The 20,485-nt window shown below is 40.1% G+C and overlaps 1 protein-coding gene across 1 annotated transcript in view; it reads left to right on the plus strand.

Moving 5' to 3' along the window:
• Window positions 1–20,485, plus strand: part of LOC136442607 (collagen alpha-1(I) chain-like) — a 77,384-nt gene that overhangs the window by 20,710 nt on the left and 36,189 nt on the right. Inside the window, exons 5-11 of the mRNA XM_066439552.1 lie at window positions 468–663; window positions 13,772–13,882; window positions 15,220–15,285; window positions 16,975–17,025; window positions 17,463–17,510; window positions 18,493–18,549; window positions 19,405–19,470. Coding sequence (XP_066295649.1) covers window positions 468–663; window positions 13,772–13,882; window positions 15,220–15,285; window positions 16,975–17,025; window positions 17,463–17,510; window positions 18,493–18,549; window positions 19,405–19,470 — 595 coding nt within the window. The remainder of the gene's footprint in view (window positions 1–467; window positions 664–13,771; window positions 13,883–15,219; window positions 15,286–16,974; window positions 17,026–17,462; window positions 17,511–18,492; window positions 18,550–19,404; window positions 19,471–20,485) is intronic.

Raw genomic sequence — 20,485 nt, forward strand, 5'->3', positions numbered from 1 at the left:
CAAGTAGTTAAGCATGAGGGGAGGGACTGAGGCAGGTGGCCTGTATTTAGGATCACCTTGTTAGTCGATATGACCCACAGTCCTACTTAGCTAGACTGTACTCAGCTGCAGTACTAATATTCATGTACATGATGTTTTCACTAGGAGAGTAATTACAAATGTACCTATCTTTTGTGGCAAGAGTTGAATGTTGGCTTTCTCCCCATCTGATGATTTTGCCCAATTCTATGTCCACAAATACTTCAATGTAGATGATAAAAGCATCAAGAGAACATCCTCATGAATGGTAGAAAATGATGTGGAAATTATTCTTAAAAGGGATGATTTTTATCATCATTACTATTCATTAGCATACCAAGAAAGAAACAGGAAAGAACTAACAGTCATGCTATGATCAACAGAATTGTCAGTTTCTCACTGTTCTTGTAGATTGCTTGCTAACTGTTCCCCTGTTGTTATTTCCCCAGTGTGTCCGTTCCAGACCTAGACGATGGGTTGTGGCACAGTTTTGCAGTATCTGCAACCTTCGACATGATAGTGTTCTACTTTGACTGTGAGTGGATGGACACCCTGCACATCGTTCCCCACAGCCCACACTACATACAGATGGACGGCATCACCGTGCTGGGAGGCCAGGTGGACTTCAGTGAAGTACCTTTTGAGGTAACCTGTTAGCTAAAAAAACTTCTAACATCCCACAGTAAAAGTTCAAGTTATAGAGGTAAAGATGAAACAGTCATCCTCACTTGAGGTAAAGCATATTGCTTTTTCAAGTTACAGTTTGCTATAATGCTAGCTACTTATCGTGCATCTACATAAGATCTATCAAATATAACACATCTAAAAAGGATTCTATTTTTTAGATATTTTTCACATAAGACAAGTAGATATAGACCTACAAATAAAAAAGATCCAAGTCTTTTGATGACAATGATATCTTGTCTGAAAAAAAAACCACACACAAGAAAACATGTGTCATCTTCATGTGCTCCAAGCACCAAAAACACATGGGAATGTGTCCCTTGTCCCAGAGTTTACAGAATACCTTTTTGGCAGCAACTTGCCAGGGGGTAATACGTTGACCTTGTACCTACACATGTACAATGTGTCTGGAAGTTGTTTTGTCACAGTCCCTATCTCCTCTGTCCTTGCCTGACTCCCAGTCTCTTGCCAGCAGTTCAGTGCCTTTATCCATAACTTCCCGCTGCTCTTAGATGCTTTCAAGGTATCACCTGCTTCACTGTTGATATCTGAATCAAGTTGTGCTAGAAATGATATCTATTAAGTGTACAGAATTTGTACAGCTCAGATCGACATGTACATGAGCAATGATAGCAGTTGGATTATTGTTTAACTAGAGAACTACAAGAAAAGTGACAGTCTAATCAAAGACTTGTCATTTCTTTGAAATGTTAACACTATGATTGAATGGTTGTTTGCTGTAGCAGGCAGTTATATCACTTTTGTATGTCATAACTCTTCTTTGACATTTTAGGTCCCCTGCAATGATGATGATCATCATCACTATCAGATCAACTGCTTCCAAAATGATACCGAATGCCTTGAAAGGCATTACTATGATTTTGTTTTACAGACTGTTTGAGCCTTTCACCTTCCATAGACCATAGCCAGGAGAAAGTTGAAGAGTTCTTACTTGGGTGTAGCAAGTGACCATATCCCGCAAACCTGATAATTTTGAGTCAATGTGTCCCTTGTTCAATCAATAACAAATGTTAAAAGTTGGCAAATGTTCAGACAGTAAAGCTAGAAGAGGAAGAGAGACTTGTGTACAAGCCAAGTTGGCAGCTCCTACTTTGCAATGTGACGACTAGAAGGCTTAAGCCAGAACCCTCTAAAACCTTGACACAGATGGCTCTGTCTGGAGATTGTGCTGTATGGGAATCTCACAAACTTTAAAGGGGATTAGATTTGTAGAACTTTGACTCTGACAAAAATGGTCGCAGGCCTAGGGAGACATTCATGAAGGAGGTGGTTTTGGTCTTCTTATCAGTGTGGGAAAAGTTCACTTTCCTGAAGCCACTGTGGTCTGTAATTTTCTTGATCACCATAGGCAAGGCTTGAACCAAGATTTGTTTGGCAAGGCACGGGCAGCAGTTAGAAAATAACTATGTTTTAAGATGGCTTCAGATTCCTGCACTCTCAGTAATGCCAGCAGGCAATCCATGAAGGACAAGACAGTCTGATGTCCTAAGGATGAGGTCATGATCCCAACAGATGAGGCAGTCACAAAGATGGCTACTCAGTCTGGATTCCTTCACACACTGGTAAATGGAGCTCAGTAACCCTGCTAAGAAATCTATCAAGGAGACAAAAGAACGGTCTGATGTAAAACTTGATAGTTTGTCCTAGGGATAAGGGTATCATCCCAACAGATGAGACAAAGATGGCTACTCAGTCACAGCTTCACACACTGCTCGTAAGTGGAACTCAGTAACCCTGGTAGGCAATCTATCAAGGACATTAAAGAATGTCTGATGTAAAACTTGATAGTTTGTCCTAAGGATGAGGTCATCAGCCCAACAGATGAGACAAATATTCCATCACACACTGGTAGATGGAATTCAGTAACCTCAGCAGGCAATCCCTCAAGGCCAAGGACAGTCTGATGTCAGACCTACTTTGTACGACCCCAGGTGAGACCCAGGACCTCACCGTCATCATCCCAACAGATGAGACAATCTCGTTGAGGAAAGAAGAACGCAGAAGGATAGAGAAGCCTCAAGACCCAACATGGACCAGTCACTCATCCGTAGGCTTTGTTTGTCTCAAATCGGTTTTAACAGCAACCAAAGGGGTGCATGCAAGCCATTTCGAAAATCTTTAAATTTGCAGATGAATAAAACTTTTTTCTGGTCATTGGAATCTACACTTGTACACAAATTATTATGAGAACCCTGTGGTTGGTCAAGGTTCCTGAGTCCACAGGAGATTTTGTTGTTGTTGTCTTTCATTCTGTACTACCTTACATTTCTAATCTTAAAATCACTGTATATTGCTCAGCTAACTAATACTGTTTATCTACAGAGCAGCCAGTAGTGTTAGCCACTGCCACATTTTTCCAAGTGTCGAAGAAATTTTAGGAGTTGCTGTAACTACCTAAGCCTTGAAATGAGGAAGTTACAAGGGTGATTTTTCTTAGTAGAGAGCATGGATTGTGACAGCTCCTAAGATTGAGTCCAGACGAGAAGCTCTCAGATCTTGGCTGTCCCTGACACCTTTGCTCTCCACCTGTCACTCTGTGACACTCGACTCGTCCACCTTGACGTGTGCAAAGATAGCGCAGGTGAATAGGTTCAGCTGCTGGCGCTACTCTGTTATATCCATCTGGTTCATGGTGAGAGAAAACTGAGTACTTCCAGAAGGTCTCGTTTCCTGAGGGTTGGGATGAATCTGGATGGATGTTGTTCAAAATGTGTGCTTTTTTTGTATTGTTAGATGTTAGATTGTAAAGTCCTGCTTTTTCATCTCGGATATGTTATCCCTTATTGCTTCATACTGCTGACCCTTGATTGGTTCTGGTTCAGGTTGATTCCATGGCCAGCAGAGGCTTCTTGACCTGTGACAGTGCTTCTTCACAGCACGCAAAGATTAGGGACTAGATCCCAAAGCTTATGCCAGGAAAAGCAACATTACACTTTACCCGGGTATGGAGATGGCTCCAACAATAGCCAGCAATGCAAGCTTGGTATAGGCAGCACTTCAAATAAGAAAATGGCTCCTTTTTTAATGAATAGTCTCGCAAGTGCTCCAATACATCAACACACTGAAAGATTTAATGAGTGGCCCAGAAACACATCATTCTTTGTAATGGGACAACTGGAGGTCCAATAAAGAAAACAAATAAGAATTTGTCATTTTGACACACCCAAATGAATGCCCAATTGCACACATGTACAGCTGTTATCATCAGAAGGCTAAATCTGGATTAACATTATGTATTAAACATCTTCAGTGGTCTGACCCAGTCATGCTCTTTGGCTGGTCATGATTGCATTTGGCCCAACCAAGTGCCATCTTTCCAACTCTTGAAAGTTACCCCAAAGAAATGTCAAGGCTTTTTCAAGGACATTTGGTCTTCAAGGTTCTGGAAGGTTAATGGAAGGGACAGGTGTGAGTGCACATCAGTCTTGTTTGTTCAATTTCCATCCAGGTGATGCTTTTCTTTCTGACATAGATTTCCTCAGGCTGTCTTTGTGTTTAGGTAAACATTACAGCAGCGCTATAGGAGAAAGGATGTGGTCAGTTGTATGAAATCGCAAGGATACATTTTGTATGCATGTGTTATCATTTTGCCCTGTTGTGTGCATAAACAAACAGGTAGTCATTTAAATTTGAGGCACATGTACATGTACCTACAAACAGATGATCTGTATTAAAAAATTTCCATCCACCAATATCCCTATCACGAACTCAAGTGACCCCACTTCTGCAAAGTCTTCATCCTTTTTGTCTTTTCATTTTTTAAAGCTCCTTTTATCTGAATACAGTGCTAATACAGATATAAAGTGTGATCATGTACATGTATTAAGATACACATATGTGTACCCTTATACAGCTTAATTCATACACATGTATACACTTTACAACTAGTAGAAACAGCTATTAAGGGTAGATTCTGGAATTTGCCAAGGTTATCACAAAGAAGGCCTTAGAAGTCAAAAGGTTAAAGTTGATGCCATGTCTTTTTATTGTAGCCCTGAATGTAATGTAATTTGCTTAATTTGAGGCAACAGTGCTTCTGAGGGTTAACCTCTTGATTGGGGCAGAATGTTGCAAGTGTCAGGCCATTTTACTGTTTTTCTTTTACCCTTAGTGCTTAGCACATGAGGGGGGTTGGGTGGTCTTTGCCTCAGCCGATATTGATCAAAAAGCTGTCCAACAGAAAATGGAAAGGGCATAGGCCACCAACAAGCCATATATATATATATATACATTTGCTGGTCTGCCTTTAGAGAAAAAAATCTACTTTGTGGCATTTTTGTGTTATGCACTTTCAATACCGTACAGTATAGTATAACCAGGACTGGTATTAACATTGAATCACAATGAAGTGTGCAACTGTATGGTGAAGATAATGTTTGAACATTCAGTGCTTCCGAAAACTTGATTTGTACAAACCAGATTTTTCATATATAAAACTTATAAGTGAATATCAGGGTATATCAGAGTTATCCATTTTATTATATCTTTCAATGTTTAGCTAAAGTCTTTCTCTCTCTACAACGTGTAGACTTCTACCGGATTCTTAAGCCTTCACACCAATGGACATCAGCCAGAAACTTTCCTTTGGAAGTCCTCAGGCAAAAGATAAGCCATCACCAAGAATTGATTATAAGTGTGAAACGTCACCAAGTCTCCATGATGATGATTGTGTAATTCTTCTTGCTCACCTTTTTGTCTTGGAAACGTTTTTTGGTAATTCCTATTGCGTTTTTCCCCAACTTTTAAGCCGTAAAATCACACAAAACGCATTAAGGACTTGGTTGAGATGTTGACAAACAGTGTACTTTATTGAACAACTTTGAGATTTAGACATCTCTTTGCGATTTCTTTGGGAATAATTTGTAAATGAGAGACAGGCCAGACATAACCAGAGGACAGCATGTGGGATGTGGAATGGGAAAGATTAATGGCAGAGACAGAGGCAGATAATGTGTGGTGAGAGTGGAGAAAGTGAGGATAATCCTTAAGGCACACAACCAGAGAGGAGAAAGTCCAGCCAAAACGGAAATGCCAGAGCAGAAGTCAACCTTGGCAGCCTAGTTGGTGACCTGGGAATATGAAGAAGAGTCTGACATACAAAAGTTATAGAGCAAGTCTTTGAAATCATTTCAAGGTGGTCCTCTTTTCTTTTTTTTTGTATGGAGGGGATGCTGTAAAACTAGTTATATGGAAACTTTGATGCAACATTGGAATTGAACTAGTTCAACAGCAAAGCTGTGTATAATTGTGCAATATGTAATCATGTCCTCTCCTTGCTGATACTTTGTGCTTTTTGTTCCTTTATGATGCCAGGTGCATGTAGCTGTGCATGTCTACAGGTGCATGTAGCTGGTGGATGGTACTTTGAAGAAATTGAATAAACTGTTTTTTTTTTCAGAAGAAGCTAGGCTGATCTATTTTAGATGAAGATTGGGGGAAGCCATGATTCGTGATACTTTGTCCTTGACTTCATGTACCTAGGCATGTTGAACAGATGTACAGGTATATGATAACGTCATCAGGGACCCAGCAAGACCTTGGCGTGTCTTCAAGAACTTGGCATGAGCTTAAGGGATAGAAAAATATCAAGCACAACATGTCATGGTTGACCTCTGGGTGATGGCCTCTCAAACCATGAGTGTTTGAACTACGACCTGTTGACCCTTATGTGAGTGCAAACACATTTGTAGCATCAGAGGGGGGAGCTTGTTCAACATTTGACCCAGATGAGGAAGTGTCAAACGATGAGATAAATAGTTTAATTGCAGCAATGGAATTCTAGCTATGCTTTCAACCTCAACTGCCTGGGGGTCAGCCTTCTTCCAGATGCACTGATGGACACACAGGCCACAGGAGGGGTTCAACATGGACTCAGGCCATGCTTTGGAAGACTTTGGAAAACATTCAAGTTGTTGCTTACAGGCAAGATTATGTCAGAGCATTAGGCTCTTTGATGAATGACAGAAACTGGTGCAGGATGGGTTGCTCTGGCTCTGGTGGGTGTGATATGGTTTTCTGTAGTAATGTTCCTGCTGCCATGGCTGTGGAATAGGCTGGTGATATACTATTGTTGGCACACCTTCAAATCTGTTTTCCCTATTTTTAATAGCTGATTCAGGAAAGTGTCCAAGACTTAGACAAAACATCCCTAGGAGGTTGCAAGGGTCAGGACCCAGCTAATGCAGTAATGGCAGCAACCGTACGGAACAACTGAGTTGCAGGTGTAGATACTCTCACATGTGGGTGTTTGAGGAAACAGATCTGGAGGCAGTTATATCATTGATACTGGTTTGTCCTTGAACAGAGTAAAATTGAGGATAAAAGCAATACTGCTAATCCAGTAAGGGATGGTTAGATTGATGGATGTAATGCATACATGTATGTCTGTCCCATCCGACCGGTTCGGTCTGTCCCACTATCCATCCATCTGACTTGTAGCGTTCTTAGCATCCTCATGAGTATGACTATGAGCACCTCTGGAAAATATGGGTGAAAGGTTATGTATGTTTTCAATTATTTGGGATATATAAAACCACAGACATCATTCTTGACTTTCCTCCAAGATTCCACCTTATTCCAAAGTAAGTTGTATGGTACAGCTGTTTGGAAACCGCTTAGGGGGAGGATACCTATCCCAATTATATTCCCCTTCCAGTGGGAAGGGGGATATACTGTTTTTGCTTGCCTGTTCTTCTTCTTCTTTCTTCTTCTTCTTCTTTCTTCTTCTGCCAAAAACCAAGTAGATGTGCGGTGGTAGCTTTACTAATGGTATTGCAGCAGGTTATATGTACCTTATGTTGAAATGTACGGATGTTATATTTGAGATGTAGGTACCTATAGGAAAGGTGAATACACCTGACAATAAATTATGCTAATGAGGACCTCATTTGCATAATTTATGCAAAAACTTGTATTGCGTTTACAGTAAAAGCTGCAGATGTCATATTTGAGAAGTAGATACATTTAGGAAAGGTAAACACACCTGACCATGAATTATGCTAATGAGGACCAAATTTGCATAATTTATGCAGAAACTTGTATTTCCCTTACCGTAAAAGCTACAGATGTCATATTTGAGATGTAGGTATCTGTAGGAAAGGTGAACACACCTGGACATAAATTATGCTAATGAGGACCTCATTTGCATAATTTATGCAAAAACTTGTATTGCGTTTACAGTAAAAGCTGCAGATGCCATATTTGAGAAGTAGATACATTTAGGAAAGGTAAACACACCTGGCCATGAATTATGCTAATGAGGACCTCATTTGCATAATTTATGCAGAAACTTGTATTTCCCTTACCGTAAAAGCTACAAATGTCATATTTGAGATGTAGGTATCTGTAGGAAAGGTGAACACACCTGGATATAAATTATGCTAATGAGGACCTCATTTGCATGATTTATGCAAAAACTTGTATTGCGTTTACAGTAAAAGCTGCAGATGCCATATTTGAGAAGTAGATACATTTAGGAAAGGTAAACACACCTGGCCATGAATTATGCTAATGAGGACCTCATTTGCATAATCTATGCAGAAACTTGTATTTCCCTTACCGTAAAAGCTACAGATGTCATATTTGAGATGTAGGTATATTTAGGAAAGGTGAACACACCTGGACATAAATTATGCTAATGAGGACCTCATTTGCATAATGTATGTATATCCCTTACCGTAAAGACTACGGATGGCTTATTTCAGATGTAGGTACCTTAAAGAGAGGTGAACACACCTGTACATAAATTATGCTAATGCGGACCTCATTTGCATAATGTATGTATATCCCTTACCGTAAAGACTACGGATGGCATATTTCACATGTAGGTTCCTTTAGGAGAGGTGAACACACCTGTACATAAATTATGCTAATGCGGACCTCATTTGCATAATTTATGCATAAACTTGTTTTTCCCTTACTGTAAAGGCTATGGATGAGATGCAGGTACCTTTAGGAAAGGTCAGAAAACCTGGCCATAAATTATGCTAATGAGTGCATTATGGATAATTTATGCATATCCCTAACCATAAAAGCTACGGATGTCATATTTGAGATGTAGGTACCTTTAGGAAAACACACCTGGCCATAAATTATGCTAATGCCGACCTCATTTGCATAATTTATGCAGAAACTTCGTCATATCCTTACAGTCAATGCTAAGGATGTCATATTTGAGGTGTAGGTAATGGGAGGGGAATATTCTGCATTTTCCCGAAAATGTTGCCATTCTAGTGTTTATCTCTTTTAGCTCCTTGATGTTCCCTGTCCAAGAAGCCATTGCAAATTGGTCCTCCTTGATTGGGACCAGGGGGCTAAATACAGATGAACATTAGGCTAGGGGAGCCCAGCATCTTCAACTCTTCAACATAACTGTCAACCTACATGTATTTGCTTTAAGATATATTTTTGTGTGTGCATATTTTGATGGCCTCTGCAGGCATGTTGTACGTTCATTAAAGGTAAAAGCTAGTCCCATAGGCTTTTTGAGACAGTAGTGAGTAGGGTACAGTGGTTTATCCACTGAGTCTTGGGCATGGTCCTGGAAGGCGGAGCCCATCCCTCTCCTTCCACCTTTCCCAAGGACCCAGCATCGGTGGCATGTCAGAATTTGAACTCAGGACCTGAATTCTGGGCCACCCTAACTGTAATGCCAAGATGCCACCACATAAGTTCAATAAGAGATGGATAAAGTTAGATAAAGGACACTGGCACCAGCCCTGTAACTGAGAAGCAGTAACATTGTCCCTGGCCATGAACCAGAACACTCCTGCACATTTTCACCCACCACAACTGCTGGAAGATTTCCAGTAAACCGTGGGTATTTTTGAAGAGCCTGTCTACACAAAATTTACCTGTGGCTGTGGAGCAGCTAAGCCATAACAAAGCTATTTTTGTCCCTAAAGTCATAAGTTTAATGATGTTGTTTTTGTGACCCATGTCCAATCTAAAATGCATTGGAGGTCTCCTCATGACACCTTTTGTACTGGGATACTGGGACCAATCCAAGAAAACAAGAACAAGCTTGTTGGTAGCAGTAATTTTGAATTGGAGACTTCTAAGTTATTTTTAGCCAAGCGACCTACAGTGATAAGCATTTGGACAAATGAATTCAGGGTGGTCATCCTTTGGTACAGAGAATGAGAGATGTTGCAACTTGCAATACATTGTCTTCTGTGCCAGTGATATTTGGCACTTTCCATCTAAGCCTGGTTCATTAGAAAATGCTACTATCTAGCAGCATGCATGATTTCGAAGGCATCTAGAAACAAAGACAAAATTTAATTGGGTTTATCCAGGTAATTAGTCCCAGTGTTCCCAGTGATACCGGATAGGTCTGTAGTGGGCTATGGTGTGTGAGTCCACTGGGCTTTAAACTGCAAGTGTCTGAAACTTCCCCTGTAGAACTTGGCTGATTTAGTATGGTAAACGACCATTTGAAGGTCTGGTGCAATAGAGTTCACCTGGATGGATAGTATCACAGGGTTCATAGATACTGATGATAAATTTTGTCACCAGCAATGGTTTGTGTCTCTAGCTCTGTGTGTATGTGGAACCCATCCTGGATGGGTATGTTTGAGTAAACATTCGTGCATGTGTGAGTCTGTAATACTATGCATAGGTAGAGTGGGTGATATTTTGAAATACTGGTAGATGGACACAGTTGTGGGAATGATAGGCAGCTGGTAAATGTCCTGAAACAAAATGCTTTAGAAGCCCTTCCGTCTTATGTTACAACAGGAGCAGAAGTCAAAATCATAAAGTTGCCCATCCTGCCACTGAAAGTTCAGAAGTCACTCCTGAATGCCTCACTCCCACAGAGCCCCTGTGGAGGACTGGGAGTGCAGCACCAGACCAGTCAGATATCAAGATTAAACTGTTGTCCTTAGAGGCATTACCTGTTGACTGTACAGTTGGTGCTTTTAGCTTTAATGAAAAGTCTTTGGAAAAAAGGAATTAGCTATTGAAACAAGATGTGGCCTACAGAAGAGACAATACAGTTTCAAGTTCTGATTCTTAGCCATTTGGCTGTTGTTTTTGATGGAAGGAAGTGACAGAACCTTCAGTTCAGGCCCCTGCTGTAAACCACTTGTACCTCTCAAGCTCCAACAATACGTAAAGCTTCCAACACCCCAGGACTTTGGTCCCCCTGTCACATGAAGGAGCCAAGTGGGGCACCTCTACCTTAAATCATGAGCTGTTGTCATGGCAACAGACTTTAACCAGCATCACTTTCCTGCTGGGTAAAAATGTGCCAAAGTATCCAGCTTATGAGTACCTTTAAGTTTATACTGTGGAAAAGAACAACCAGTTGTAACTTGTAAGCACTGTTGTAATCATAACCACCTTCAGACTCCAACAGTGTAATTTTTAGGGAGATGAATGACAAACTGCTGGCCCCTCCTCACTTTCTCCAGCAGATGTCCACAATTAGGCCTGCATCATTAACATAATAGAACCCACCAGAAAAGATTGCGCCTTTCTCATGTCAACATACAGCAACAGAGGGCATCCTGTATATCCTCAATTGCCATAGCAACTATCCTAAACATCGGGGAATTGACAAGCAGGTTTTGGTATTGTTTTCTTGGCCGAGAGTCAAGTCTGAAAAGGTGGAGCAGCTGAAGCAGGGAGGGAAGGATTGTAGGCCTCTCAAGTCACTTCTCATGGGACTATCAGGTCCCCTACCTCCCCACTTTTACTAGTTGTGTTGTGAGGCTGTTGGATTATGGCGTGGTTACAACGGTGGATAATTCTGGTTTTCTACGTGAGTACTTTCAATCTTCTGTTAAGCGCAGTATGCACCATGTGGAAATCTGGCTCTAAGGTTGAGACTTTGAAGTGTGGGTGGTTCGTTCTAATGTTTTGGGTTTAGTGGTGAGGCTTTGATATCTGAGTAATTTGCTCATGCCACAGTGGATGAGGGTGACCCACATGTCCAGTACTCCATGCAAGTGTGCCAGTTTGATGTAGATAAACTGCTAAAAGGCCACAAATAAGCTAAAGCTTTAAGAAAAGTCTAGACTATGTGGAGGCATGGGACACACAGCATGCTAATCTACATTAAAAGTCCTTGTATTGCAGGGCTAATACAGTACAGCTGGCGATATAAGGTGCTGTCAATGTGAGCAGCCATGTAATGGGGATTGGCCAGTTTGGGAACAATGAGTTAGGCGCAGTTTACATTAAGTTTTTCGCGTCAGCGGCGAAATTTCCCGCTGTCGGGAGGCCGCTGTCGCGACGTCTCTAGACACACCGCCCGGAAATCTGACAGACACCTGCGGTGCTTGCATTTCGCCATCTTGTAGAAAGTATCGGGCGTAAGCATAACAAAAGCAAGAAACAAAATTGTATGATTGTACAACGGTAGACGGCGTCTCCCCGCCCGTATTAAACTACAATGCAAAGCCTTGTTTATGTGCAGATATTCCATGCTCATCACTCGTAAATGTGGGGAGGGGGGCACAAGTACGATAAATATATCCGCGGGGAAATGAATGCACGGCACAAAAGTCGCCGCGGATCCCGCGAATCTCTCTCTCTATATATATACCGGGGATCTAAGTAGACTTACAGTATGCTAATCAACGCGTGCTTTATGCTAATCGCCGAAACCCTGACTCCCGCTGACGCGAGCCCGACGTATTCTCTTTAGACGGAGTTTGAAGTTGACGGGGACTCCCGCTGTGCTGACGGGCGACGGCTTCGAAGCTGACGGGAGAAAATTTGTTGACAGCGGGACTACGTCGACGGGAATTGTCTTTACACGGGGTTCCCGCTGTCGCCAGTGGCGCTGACGCCAGTGGCGCTGACGGCAAAAGTATAATGTAAAGAGAGCCTTAGACCATTTCGTGACTACAACATTCAATGCTGTGCATTCTTCACATTAAATCTACTCTCCAAGTTGAAAGGAAGCAGCTATTATGTGTGGTTGATATTCTACATGTAACACTTAGTTAACTTGTGGTTAGTCCTCGGTTCTTTGCAACTGGGTACATAGACGGAAATGCCAACATTTTCCAAATTTTTCACATCGCTAGTTAACTGGAATCCTTGTCACTTTGCCCTGTTGAGAGTTACCCTTTCTCAGAGTTAAGAAACAAACAACATTTTGCCAATATTGTTAGCAAAAGGTGCATGTAGCTATTTTTGATTGAAGAAAAGGGGTGTCCAAAAAACTGTGTCATATATGTAATCAAAGCTATGTCCTTTTGTGAAAGCCAAAGTTGGAATAGAAGGGAAAATTGATTCTTGTGTGATGCTTAATCAAAGTGACTAGTCTTTGGAACAAGGGTAATTGTATTGGACTGTTTGCAAAGTTATCTAATTTCAACTTGGGCGCTCTTCCAAGTACCTACTGTTCAAAACATAGAAGGGAAAGTAAGACTAAGGGAAAGTCCCAGTACAAAGCTATCATGTTGCAAAATATGTCTCCCCTTATTAAAAGTAATGATTGACAGATACTTGTACCCCCTCCCAGGGCATGTGGGACGCCCCAAACCAGCATTGCCATACATGGATAAACAGGTGGTTGACATTTGGGATGGTCCATTAATGATTGTGGGGTAGGGCAGCCAAAGTCTACTTTTCCTGTCGTAGGGTCCATTTCTTTCTACTTGGTCTATTTGTTTACTGTCTCAGTAATCAAACAACTCAGTTGGGACTGTTGTTACTAGAGGCCACAGCTTTACCCTTGGCACTCTCCGAAAGGAATTGTGGTGGGCATTGCAAGAGAAGAATTTTTCAACTCTGTTCAAGTAAAAAACAAACATACACTCAAGGCATACTTGCCATTGTTGTGTTAAGTGGGTTATTAGGAAACTGGTCTATGTGTCCAATTTGAAAGTTCCTTCAAGTTAATTAGTCACTGTTGCATTGTGTACATGATACACTCACATGTAGAACCCATTTCTGTGTGACATCATTTCTGTTCTTATTGTGTCCAAACTGCCATATCTCAAGCCTTTAGTTTAAATAATGCTAACATATAGTATGCAATTCCTGTTCAGATGATAATCATTTCATAATCATATGATGTTTCTACTTCCAGGGCTCCATACAACAACTGATGATTTTTGACGACCCTCTAGTAGGAGCTGTCCAGTGTTCAGTATTCGCCCAAAACTGCAAACAGGATCCTGTGCTGTCTCAAAATCAACTGGTGAGATTTGTATTTCCTTCTCTCTTTGAAATGTTTTGTTTTGGAAACACTCTAATGTTTTTTTTATGGTGGAGAGCCTACATGAAATGCCAGTCATAAGGTTGCCATGGTTGGCTTGGACCCACAATTAAGTGCCAATTATAGAGTGACGGAATTCAACAGGAAAACAAATGGAATGCCACCAGGTTCAATATGTCCGGGTACGAAGTGCCTGCAATTAGTTGATTAGACCTGATGGAAGAAAGGGGGACTGCCCTAGTATGTTTGAAGACGGTACCCTATGTTCTGACATACACATGTTTGAACACCCCTATCATCTATGACGTTTAGGGGTGTCAGAACATTGGGGTGTAACTGGAAAGAAAAGCCTGCAGGTCCCCATTTATGCATTCAGTTTCATGGTTTATATGTTTAAACAGAAGTGACACTCAAGTGATTGTTATCTTATGCACAACCTTGACATACAACTTGCCATGGATTCTGACCTGGATTAAGTTAGACACATTTAGTCCTATAAACTTGCTCTATTTCTGTAAAAGCAAGTCATTAGCCATTGTAAAATCAACTGATAAAATGTTCCCAAAATATCCTTCAACGGTATCCATTTCATGTTCATATCGAAATTCCTGAAGCCTTAACAGCTGGAAAATTAGTCCACACACAATAAGACTTGTTTGACAATGAGGGCTTAAGTCAGCATCTATCTTAAATGGAGATGTGTGTCGAAATACTTGGTCAAAATTACGGTCATTTACAAATGTCAATGTTACTTTTTTTCTAGCCTCTCACACTGGCATAAGGGGGTAGAAGGTGGTTACTGTTACAGTAACTTGAAAAATCATGTACTTTCTTCCTGACATTTTTGACTCAAAAGCTCTTCATCGATGGTCAATCTCACCCTTTTTACTCAGCCTTGTTGATGAGAACTGTAACGCAAGTATTTGCCACAGTTTTGTAACAATTAGTTCCAAAGAAGAAGGCTTAGATCACTGTCTCCTGGAAGGAGTGTTTTAGATTAGGGCAGGGGAAAAGTTATGGCATGGTGCATACCACAGAGAGAGATTATTGAAGTGCATATGACAAACAGATGCCCCGACATAGGACAAAATCATTCTGGAAATTTCTTACAACTTTTGTGATTTTTAGGGTTTTGTGATTTTTAGGGTTTCTTGTTAAGAGAAAGAAATTCACATGTGATGAGCAGGTTTTAAGATGTTAATTAAAGATATGCACAAGAAAAAAAAGGATGTCTGACAAAGAATCATTGATCAGAAAAGAAGTTAACACTCCTGCGATCTTTTCTGGTCTGTGCCTAATGAGTTCTTATACTTCTGCAGGATCCAGAAACAACAGACAACAGAATATCTGGCAGCACAACAAGAAGACCCAGAATAAAGACAAAGGTATTAACAGGTGTCTCTTTTCTAACCCAGCTCACAAATCAAGGTCTGTCTCTCTGGCATATCTAGGTAGAAAAACAGATGTAGACATTTGACATTGACCATGCTGAGCAAGCATGTAACGTTACTTTGAAATAGGCTAAGCAAGCCTTGACATGTCACTGCTGACATACATGCCTACACTTCTGTACATGTTAGCAATGTAAATGAGGTAACCAGAGCAGGGAGAGGGTTTTGGCCATGCTTTTCATTACCCAATGCTATTTTTACCATCGTTGTTTAAGATAACCTCAACCAAAAGAGTCTGTCCTGACTCTAAAATAGACCAGCTTGTAAGGCACCAATGCAGTGTGGCCTCTCAATCTATCAGGGAATGGTCAAGACTCCAGTTACATGCCTGACCAAGGGACCAGACTGTGGGAGGGGGCATGATTCAAAACCACCAGGAAGAACTTTCTGGAACTTTGCACTTCCTCTGACCCTGACTTGCATGAGTGGGAAAGTCACTGCAGTTTATACCTCTTCTCCAGTGTGAAAAGCAGACGGGCAACACAAGTTTTCCCATTTCCTGTCACTTATCTAGAACTGGCAATGGTAAAGATTAGCTCATAAACCTTAGAGCAATAAAATTTGATCTCGAAACAGATTAAGGAAGGCTGGAGGTGTTTTTCCAAAGCTGCCTTGTGTTATGTGCATGTTTCAATGTGTTTCTTGGAATGAAAGTGATGAATCATTGACCAACACTAGATCTAGTTCACTGATATGAAGATTAACTATCAATGCTGTTTCATATTAACTCATAGTAAGGCCATACAAACTTCATTTCAGGAATAACAGCCTCTAATGACAAAAATTCCTGAGTTTTGAAAAAGAAAAGATGGTAACTCTTAAAAGATGAAGAACACTGAAAAATAGGTCATTGAACTTTCATGCTAATGTTTGACAAAGTTAAAAATAGACACTTAACCATCAACTGGCTCTTTAATTTGCATCAAGATGTGAACATAACAAGTATCATTTGGGTGTGAGGTCAAAAACAATGCATTCAGAAGTGCCACCCATAAAATCAATCAAGATAGAATTTAGTTATACAAGAAAGTTGAAGGAACAACGTTTTACAAAAAGTAAAGACAAATTTCTCCAACAGAACCAAATTATTAAGATGCATATTTGACCTACTTGGCAGATGATCATGATAAAGCACCTGTTCTTATCATTTGCCAAATGTCAACATTTTTCTGTCCTCTGCCAAACACTGGCTCTTCTTATGCTTTGCAAAACGGAACAAATGTACATTGCATTGAGGTCTGTCAGAGATGCTTTGGAACACAATTGAGATAGGTACCATTAGCCATACATGTAGATGCTACACATAGTACAGGCTGTGGTCATCAGGCAAGTGTGAGGAATTTTGCTAGGAGTGCCATCCTATTGATATCAATATTATCATTAATGAAAATTTGTCAAGAAATGGCCAAACGACTTAGATACTGTATATGTATGATCTTTTGATATCAATATCTATATGCTAAGTACACATTTCAAGGTCTTACAGTGTTAGCTGGTGTAACAGTTCTATCTTTAAAGCTAAGTCACATACCAGTTGAAACTTGAAATAATCTCTAGCAGAGAAAGTCAGTTGGAGTTCTGTCGATATTCTTGTAGACTCTGTCTTATTCTCTTTTCAATCAGGTGAAAGCTGATTACAATTTTATCTCAGGTGCTTCTGCTGCCCAAAGATTGGTAAGATGAGCAGATTTTCTACTGTCTTATCATACTATTACTTATGTCTATTTCATTGTTTGGGAAATTTACATTTTTCCATTGTACAGTTAGATCAAACAATTTGTAGTTGCGCAGTACCATTTAACACATTACTTTGCATGAAGAACTATATTCATGACATGTTGAAGTAGAAAACAATCCTTCCATTGTTTGTTCGTTTCTAAAATGATTACACTTTCAATGTAGATATGTTAAACAGCCTTTTTATAGCATTTTGTAGTTTTGTTAGCCCCTTTTACATTTTGTAGTTTTGTTAGCCTCCTACATTTTGTAGTTTTTTTTACCTACATTTTGTAGTTTTGTTAACCTCCTATACATTTTGTAGTTTTTTAGCTTCCTACATTTTGTAGTTTTGTTTCCTACATTCCATTTCATTTCTGTTTCCCTCTGTGCAGCCAGCTGCTAACTCCAAGCTCTCATCTCTCATACTGAAAAATATCACGGTAGGTAGAGAATCTAGTATCACTACATTCCAAGAACTTTGTGTTTTAGCTGTTCCATGAGTCAGATTTAGATTAATTTTTTGTTGTGTTGTGTTATGAATTATGCTCTTTAGATTTTGTGGTTATGAATATATGATACATGAAGCAAGACATGCATGATGAAGTGATACAGTCATGTACATGACTTTTTTTGTGTTTGTATTTTCGATCTTTCTTTGAGGCTTGATACATAGTTATAGAATGTTTTTTATCACTTCATCTTCAGTAATGTTAGCACCAGGATACGGATAATAGTTGATGGTAAATCATCTGATTCAACAATAGTTGTGTTTGGTGGGGGTTTAGTTGAAGACTTCTCTTTCTCTCAGTTTCTAAAAATGGCTAAAGCAGATAGAGCGGCTGTTAATTGACTTAAACTTGGGGTCCCAGGACCCTTCTGTCCAAAATCAAATTAAACACGACTGCAACTTACCTTGGTCAAATGCCTTTCTTGCTCTTAGGCTTAAGTTATTAACTACAACATGATCAAAAGTGTTGCCACCTGGTTAGAGCAAGATCCGTGGCGACCTTTGCATCCTTTATTGAGCCGAGAGCAAGTAATATCATACGTTAATGTATGTCAGACATGCTTTCGGCTGTCAAAGTTGTAAAGTACCAACTTCGTACTGTGGGGGTCAAAACACATCAGATATGATTTGCATGTGTCATCTATCAAGGCCAAAAAGTAGACTCTGGTTTCATAATGCTATATTTGTGGAATATATCAAAGCAACATATTTTTCAACAAGAAATATGAAAACAAACTTCAAATAGTACAATTTTCTTTTAAAAGTTAACAAACTTATGGGGAAAATTTAGAACTGCAATGAAGAAAGAAAAACAGGGACATGTAAATTAAGGGGACTGTAGTTGCGGGTCGAAGTTAAAGTGTGCTAAGTCGTGCTTCGTTCACATTCTAATTAGATCCTTCGTGATCCACCAGGCCCAGGGGCAGTCCGAGCCTGGCTTAACGTACAGCGCAGCTCAACAAGCCGAACATGTGAGTAGCCTCCGTCAATAGTTTCATCAGGTGCAGGGATGTCTCCAGGACCCGTCCCTCCATCCCGGGACAGAAGTCAAATGCTTGTTGGGATGGAAAAAATTTTCACCTTGTCCGTCCCAAAATCTGAACTTTATGACATGAAATTGATCATAATCTTCATAAGCTTACAATGATGAATTTAACAAGGAAAATTCAACACATTGGCTCCCAAACAATGAGGGGGACTGAAAAAAAATGAAAAGCTGGAGACATCCCTGATCAGGTGGCTGAGTCACTGAATAGAAAGACTCTTTGTACACAATCAAGTGATTTATTCACCAGTCAGAATTGTCCTGAGGAAGGTGACAGATGGTCACTGAAACGTTGGTTGAATAGATCACTTGGTTGTGAGCCTTTTTATTCATGTGGGTTGTGGGTAGCCTCCAGAAGCCATCATATCTATGTATGGTTTGCTAGATATGTAGAAATGTCCATGCCTCTAGTCTGCCAAGTTCCAACTCAGTTGCCTCCAGACATATAAGGACCCATCTGATCCCATGATCAATTGCACCACAGCTCTGTGCCAGACATTTGTTTCAGAACAATGCAATGCCAGCCAAGTAATCATTCCCCACAAATAAGGTTGAAGATTATACTAGCACCTTGTAGGTAGTCACTAACAAAGTAGGTGACACTTGGCAGCAGCCAGTCTGGAAAAAGTTCAAACTTCAGTCTTAGCTAGCAGCACATTATCACTTTGTCACAAGGTCAGGACTCATGAATCTTTGCTGAACTGAAGAAATTTTCCATAATGATAGATACATCGAAACATAGAATCATTATGTGAATGTTTGCATTTTATTTCCTCTGCAGGATGTGAAGTCAAAACTTGTCATAAAAGAGATAGGAGAAATTGTTGGCGACCCAGTTGGATCTGAGGTAGGTTTGTTCACCTTATAACTGTAAAAGAAACCAGACCACCTAGTAGCATCTAGAGTAGACTAGAGTAGAATCTTTAGCAGGTAAGAAATACTTTTTCCATTGCAAATGAGAAGGTGAGGAAAGCAACAAAATGTTGTAGTATTTATTAACAGGTTCATTAAGAGGCCATTGCCTTACTCAAGGTTGCATTTTGATTTTTATAGATGCACTTTTGAAACATTTATTGTTTTCAGATAGCTTCTGGTATTAGTTCTCAATTTCAAACGTAGGTGGCACATGTAATCTTGTGAGTTTTATTTGCAAACAAGAGCTGTTACGTTACTCTTTGTTTGTTACACACACCTGTTGTTCTGAAGTCAAGCTCCAATGACTTCCTTCTGTCTTAGGTGATACTTAGATCTGACTTCTACTCTGTGAAATGGCTAAGAATTTAAAACAGGCTTAACGGTATTGAACGATACCATGGTAAGGTGGCTAAGAGAACTGTATCCGATCTTTAAGCCTACGCATAGGTGTTTAGCCTTTTCCTAGAAGGTGTTATTGTTTTCCAATGCCTGTGTCAGATTGCCTGGCTTGACCGTGTTTTGGTTCAGGAGCTTTGATGCCTGTAAAAAATTTGCAGAGTTGACCCCATCCCAAGCGCTGAATAACACACACATGCAACAGATAACTTCAAGTTCAAAGGCGAATTTGAAACGTCTCAGTTTCAATCAGGCACATAACAAAGTTACTTGTAGAAGGTACCTTGACTTACAGGTTGGATAATGCAGGGGGAAAGGGGTAAAAGGTTCCATACTAAGAACTAATCACTGCAAATTCTCTTGTTAGATGTTGTCTGAGGTGCATTATAGTTTTAAGATGCAGCTGATACTGTATACAGATTCAAATGGTTAGCTTCCTTTTACCATGTACAAGTAACTTGTTTGATTGTGGCTGCCTTTGTATCATTTGGCAAGTACTTAGTTAACTGTTATTCAAAGGACTTATAAATTATGTTACAAATGTCATCAAA

The sequence above is a fragment of the Branchiostoma lanceolatum genome, chromosome 9 (genome assembly GCF_035083965.1).
Source record: "Branchiostoma lanceolatum isolate klBraLanc5 chromosome 9, klBraLanc5.hap2, whole genome shotgun sequence".
In the NCBI taxonomy this organism is placed as follows: domain Eukaryota; kingdom Metazoa; phylum Chordata; class Leptocardii; order Amphioxiformes; family Branchiostomatidae; genus Branchiostoma; species Branchiostoma lanceolatum.